At 44.2% G+C, this 6,745-nt stretch overlaps 1 protein-coding gene across 1 annotated transcript; it reads right to left on the reverse strand.

Moving 5' to 3' along the window:
- Positions 1–458: 458 nt before the first annotated feature.
- NOL9 (nucleolar protein 9) lies at positions 459–6,533 on the reverse strand (the record flags this gene model as incomplete). Its single annotated transcript, XM_009706249.1, has 9 exons — positions 459–720; positions 1,056–1,189; positions 1,852–2,029; positions 2,406–2,517; positions 3,437–3,725; positions 3,922–4,083; positions 4,874–4,971; positions 5,715–5,811; positions 6,395–6,533. Coding segments are annotated over 9 exons (1,338 nt in total), but the record flags the coding sequence as incomplete, so codon positions are not given.
- Between the last annotated feature and the right edge of the window lie 212 nt (positions 6,534–6,745).

Raw genomic sequence — 6,745 nt, forward strand, 5'->3', positions numbered from 1 at the left:
CAAGGCGAGCTGCGACAGCTCAGAGCCAAGCGGCTGACTCCCTCCAGCGGCTCTCTCTGTGGGCACCTGGGAAAAGAGAGGGGATTTTCTAACTTGCTCTTTCCTCCTCCACTTCCTCAAGAAGTGAAACACCCGAAGACACGGGTGAGCTGCAGCGCCAGGGAGAGAACCGCCGGCATGACCCCTTCCCCAAACCACAGGGTTACGGCTACTGCAAAGCCATGCTCACACCACCGCGGATCATGCTCCGAAACCCGGAGCTAACCGAAGGCTGGACTTCAAATGGAGAACTGCTGCTGGTCCAAGGCAGAGCGCGCTTTTGATGGGAACCACCCCCAGGTTCTATCAGTCATACCCAAGTCAACACAGGCTGAGGAAAAAATTCAAACCAATGTTTTTAATAGATATTTATTACAAAACACTAGAATACAAACTGAAAATATAAAACATTATAAAACCCAGACATGCTTTAGTATCTACACTGTGCACCTGCCCAGGGTCCCTTGGAGCTCTGTAGCACCCGGGGCTTCTCTGACCACACCTGGCTTTCTCCGTACAAAACAAATCCCATGGTCCAAGGTTCTCAAGGCTTTAGGCAGAATCACGCTCAAATGCGTACTCCCTCCTCTTGAAATGCTTCTTCTTCTTCAGCTTCCCAGACCCCAAGATACTGTAGTTATAATCGGATGTGACGTAGGGGATCTCTCCTTCAATTCCTTGCTGGAAAGGGGAGAAACAAAACCAGAAACAACTTTAAGAACTTGTATCTTCCAATGGAAGGGGAAGCACTTTCCTCTACATGCTGACAGAGCTGACCGGTGGAAAGGAGCAAGCTATTACCAAACCAACCCCATGCTGGTAACTGAAACATGAGAAGAATGTTCTCCTCTCCCTTGTTTCTATGCGTTAAGAACAATTTTGTAGACAGATAACCATCTGCTAATGCCTAGACATCTCCGGGCATGCATAAGCCTCAGAAATAAGAAAATGGAAAACCTGCCAGCTAGCCTAAGCTCAGCCAGCTTCCACCCTCTCTCTTCCTGTACAGCTCCTACCTGGCCCACAAGAACACAGTTGGGGATTGCAATATTTCCAAGGAGCAGACAATTCACTAGTCTCAGGTTCTCCGGCGGCACCGGTGTCAGAACATGGTAAAGCTTCTTCTCCATCTCAACCCCTCGGACAATTCCTGAAAAATAATAAAAAAAAAATTATAAGAAATACATGCCAAGTTCAGTCTTAACTCCAGCTGATCACTTCAGACTGTATAACCAGACACAGACGAAGCTCTTTGACTAAATGGCTCTTCTAGAGCCGAGAGAAGCATTTGAGATACAGCTTGAGAAAAACCTGCATTGCTGTATCCTGCTCCTCCAGTATCTCAGCGTACATACAAACAGCTTACTTCCCAAACCGTGCATTGTTTTTCACTGGTACATTCCTACAGACACTCAAGGAGCTCAGTACCAAACTCCAAGCCAGAATGGTAACATTAAATTGAGTCGTAGAAGAGAAAGAAACTCACAGACAACTAAAGGAATTTTGCATGAGCCACGTGGAATCCACTTTTGATAACATGAATCCAGAAAGCAAATCGTCAAGTTACGAAAGAGAGAAGCAAGCTACAAAAGGTGCCACTCAGTGACACTCCCCATAGTTGTTACTGCAAGTTAATGAAAACCAAAGGACTTGAAGCACAGCTTGTAACAGAAAAGAACACACAACTAGTCTTTTCTCTCATTCCACTTTTTCAATGTTTTTGAAAGAGTAGGCAATTCTGTCAACTCTGCAACCCATCTGTCAAAACACGACAGGTGAGAACGCAGCTCAAGGTTTCCCTGGCTTGCTCACCAAAGCCAAGGCAATCACAGACCGGTGTCTGTGTCAGCAAGACTGGCCCGTCAGTTTGGCATCTGATTTCATCTGGTATCCTGCAGAGCCCAACCCAACTGGCATTCACTGCATACATGATGTTGGTAGGAGCCACATCAGTGTGAATAACCCTGAGCGCAACTGCACTGAAAGGTACCTGAGGGGGTAAAAAAAAAAAAAAAGGAAGAAAAAAACCTGTTCATCGGCTCAACATCAATTTCTTTGAGTTCAGAGGTAAGATAACGCTAAGTACACAAAACCCAAAAGCTCCCAACCCACACCTACAGACAGGCATTATCTCAGTGGCAAACACAACAGTTTCAAAACTAACAACTGAACACAGAGAAAACACATGCCACACTGACTTCACAACAAAAACCTCACATCTAGAGACACTGAATAAAATCGTTCTTTCTGCAGATTAGAGAGTTTTTCCCTCTTCCAAAAAACACTTGCAGTACAAGCAGAACTGTCAATTACTACAAGCCAGGCTCTCTGCAACATCTCCAGGTCTTTCAAAAACACTCATTTACCTGATAGGGCACAAGACTGTGCAGCGGAAGCACTGCCCCTATGTCTGGGGACTGCAGCTGACCCAGGTAACCCAGTATGGACATGTCACGCAAGATGCCGCTATGTACTCGCCTGGAAAAACAACGGCAACAAGTCAAGGAAAGGCAGCACACCCTGACACCGCGATTCAAACCAGATAACCCAGGTACTCCACAGTACACCAGTACAGGTACTCCCCAGTACACCATGCAGTATTAGCCAATATTTCACACCAGTTTTGTTTTTAAAACTTCTACCACTGAAGAAAATTTAAAGCTATGTTTTTATTACCTCTACGGCATCACAGGATTTAGGGAATTGTTTCAACTTTAAAAAGGCATTCATTAACAAGGGCGGTGTGGTGCGTTTTTTTGTTTTGTTTTTTTTTTTGATTTTGTTTTGTTTTGTTTTTTTAAAAAGTCACAAATTAGATAACGGCTCCCTTCTCCAACCCTGATGTCCACACACCTTTCAGTCAGTTGCGAGACAGAGCAATACATTTGTTTTCTTAAAAAGTTCACTAGTGAAGGCCGAGTCAAAAAAAGCATTTAAAATTGGCAAGAAAGACCCAAGGTCTATGCAAATAAACATTTCAGAGATGCTCAAAGTATCAGAGAAATTAAGAAATAATGTGATCATCCTCTAGGTCTGTAAGAAATGGGGAAGGAACCTCCCAATTAGAAAAAAAACAAAAAAAGGAGACTTTGTGATTCCAAGTGGAAGTCATGCCCAGTGTAAAAGTAGCTGACAGAAGTCATTGAAAGTAGAGTAGGGAGGAACAACCCCCTGCCCCCAAACCCAAAAAAGAAACCCTACACAAACCTCCCCTCAAACACAATACCCAGAAAACCCAAGAAACCAACACCCAAACATATCCCCCAATAAGTAAATTAGTAAGCTCTGAGCAGTTTAAAGGAGTTCTCGAGGCCAACGAAAGAACCTTTACGGTCAGGACTGCGCCCGATTTTGCTAAGCCCACTAACCACCACGTAGCACTAAACTTTCTACTTACGCTTCACCTGCAACCCCTGCTCGAGGGAATTCTGGATGGACGTACAGCAACTTATACTCGGGAACCGATGCATCTCCCTCCCCTTCAGAGGTCTTCCAGTCCTCCACTCCACTCGTACGCATCCGCTTGCATTTAGCTTGCTGTTTGCCTTTGGTGTACAGGCCAGGAGTGAGATGAACGTACTCCGGGGTGAGCGGAGCCATGGCTTTCCAGTCGTACACATCCATCTGAACAATGTGACTGGGTGACAACAGCCGAATGATATCAATCAGAAGCAGCAACCCCTCACCTTTAAGGAGCAGAGAAAACATGACTGCTGCCGCGACATAAACAGGTCAGAACACTGTTACGGAAAACCAGCACTAGCTCAAGGGGAGTAAGCTGTATTTTCTGGTTCCAGGCTCTCTAGAAAGCGTGGCAGTGTACCACTACGATTATTACCTTCCTTCCGCACCACCTCTAGAGAACTGATTTATCCTGTTTACCTTTCACCCAGCCCATGGTGTTGATGACTAAGGGCACCTCCTTCTTATAGGAGCTGAACACATACTTCACGACATCAAGGTATCTTTCTGTGTCCTGCTCACAACTAGTCTGTCCATAATATACCATCTTACGTGGCGTTTGTTGATGAGTGAACGGTGGACCTGAAAAAGCAAACAACCTCTAGTGGTTTCAGTAAGTCAAATAAAAAAAAAAAATCCCATCCCTGTAGCACCTACACGCAATCCCTTCCAAAATAATCTGTCTTCTTTTCATATGCTAACAGTCTTGTACAGCCTGCACCTATGGAGAAACTTTTCTGTCATTTGCAAGACTCCATGCTAGGAGTTCTGTTTGTTCGGGGGTTCGGTTTTTTTTTTTCTTGTTTGTTTTAAATGACTGGTTACACACTTCTAAGTTTTAAAACAACAGTCTTTTATGAGACTATCCAAAAAGTAAACCAGTCTGGCCATATCCTTTTTAGACAGTGACCTAAATCCACAAGACCACAGATACCAACAATTTCTCTGGCTCTAGCTTTTTTACACTCATAACAGCCCCCAACCTATGTGGATCCACTTTGTATTTCTCAAACTAGTTTTATCTACAGATACTAAAAACTGGGAAAGATTTTCCCAAAGAGACCTTTCAAATCTGAAAGGCTGAAAATCCACTTTGACATGCCACAGCCTGTTCCACCACCTTATAAACAACTATCTTCTCTCTTTAGAACAGGAAAAACAAGCAAGGAGAATAGCTCCGTGTTACTTAGTGACATTTTCACATGGAGCTTAGATGCCCCTAGCAAGAAAACTTTAACAGCCTTTCTTTTATTTTCTATATGCACCTTTGACAGATGTGGCAACTTCCTCTAAATTACAGCCTCTACTCCGAAAGCACCTTCTGGAAACGAAACAGGTTTCTGGCAACTGCAGAAAACGGCAAAACACGTACCAAGAACTGGCTCTGTTATGTTACTTAAAGACACGCATCCAGGCGGCGTAAATTCGGTTTGACCTATGTCACATTCCATATATTCAACTGAGGGAAGGCTGCAGTGAAAGAAGCCTGTACATTAGCATCCACTAACAAAAGAGACAGCACACAACCTGGAACACATGAGAAGCACGATCTCATTTTGTTCCGGGTCTTCAAAACTAAGTTCTTGAATACAATCAAACCACCGCTTGTCTCTGTCCTTCCCTCACTTGAGAGGGTATTAAGCAAAAACATAAAAGGCTCACCTACAATTCAATATTATATTACAGTAGCGCCATACCCACCCAGCTTTAAGGCATGTAGCTAGAACAATAATCGGAGGTGGTACTGATCAGTGTACTTCCTCTCCCATGTTAACTGGGTACCCTGAGACCAGCCATTTGAGATTTACAAACTTTATAATCTTTATTTTAAGCATGCAGTGGTCAGGAGAATAAGCTTCTACACCTTGCTCTGCCAAGATTCTTCAAAGACACTAACAAATTATAACTTACTGCATGTTTTTAAGTGTTACAACTGCCAGTTCCTTATTGAACCCTAACTGCTCAGCGCCCAGTTAGTTCACATACTCCAAGACAGTGATTTAGTAGCATTGCAATAGAAATGTTTCAGTAGTCAACTTTTCTGAAAGAAGCCCAAGATGAGAATGCCAATTTTTCTGAATTTTTTGTTTGTTTCTAAAAGATATCCACCTTTCAGATGTAACAGCTTTTCTGAGAATCTTGGCAGGCAGTTTTTTTTCCTTCTCTTAAATCCCATGCAGTACTTAAAAACTTGTAGAACATGAAAGACTCACCGATTCAGCAACAGATTAATTAGGTATCTGTTAAATGTTGATTTCCCAGTGTTTTTTGGGCCACACACCAGCACCACGGGGACACCTTCATCTTCCGCTGGAAAAACAAACATACTCTGAAACAGACCAATGCTATCAGTTATTCTGATGTGCTCCATTTACAAATATTTGTTGGGAAAAAAAACCAACACAAACTGAAAAAAACCTACAGACTCTGTGGTCTGACTAGGATGTATTTTAATTAAACGGAAAAAAAAAAATCCATTAAAGAAAAGTATGTTAAGTGTACCAGCGTAAAGGGAAAGGCTCCTGAAGTGAGAAGCAAGCTCCAGCACTACAACCCAGCATGTATGAACTCCAGTTGCTCATGGTATTTTAGATGTTGCTGGATAAGTAAGGGGCTTGTTTTCTACCTGCTACAAGACAGCAAAATGAAAGTTTTCACATCAGACTGGGAAGTGCCTTTACAGCAGCAAGCTGCCTGTCTGGCAGGAGAGGCACAAACCCTCTCGAGGTGACACACGAACTCAAGACTCCCACTATTTAGGACAAAAACAGGGTCCTCAATCAGTGCCTACCACAAGGCACACTCTCCCTAACTTTAACTCATGAAAAGCCTCATGAATTTCCTTTCTTCAGGCTCCTAAAGCCCCTAACCTCAGCAAGCACACGCCACTCACCACAGCACGCTTGGATCAGCTCCTCCAGAGCCAAGACCATGCTCTCTGACACCAGCAGCCCGTGGTCGGGGCTACACTTCACGATGCCAACAGATGCCAAAACTGCATCTTCCGGCGTGAAGCTGGATTCTTCCTTTTTCTAGGGAAGAGGGAAAAATGTTTGAGAGAGGTGTGTGTAAGGCTTTTTAGCTGCGTTGCTGGACGCTGACAGGCACACTAAGCGGGGCGGCCACCTCTCGCTCTGCACAAGGCCTGTTTTGGGGAAGGTGCGGTATCCGCACCGGCACACGAGGCGGAGTGGGCATCACGATGCCCTCGGGGTCTCACCTGGGGTTCGAAGAGTCGCGACAG

The sequence above is a fragment of the Cariama cristata genome, unplaced genomic scaffold (assembly GCF_000690535.1).
Source record: "Cariama cristata isolate BGI_N322 unplaced genomic scaffold, ASM69053v1 scaffold31488, whole genome shotgun sequence".
Classification (NCBI taxonomy): domain Eukaryota; kingdom Metazoa; phylum Chordata; class Aves; order Cariamiformes; family Cariamidae; genus Cariama; species Cariama cristata.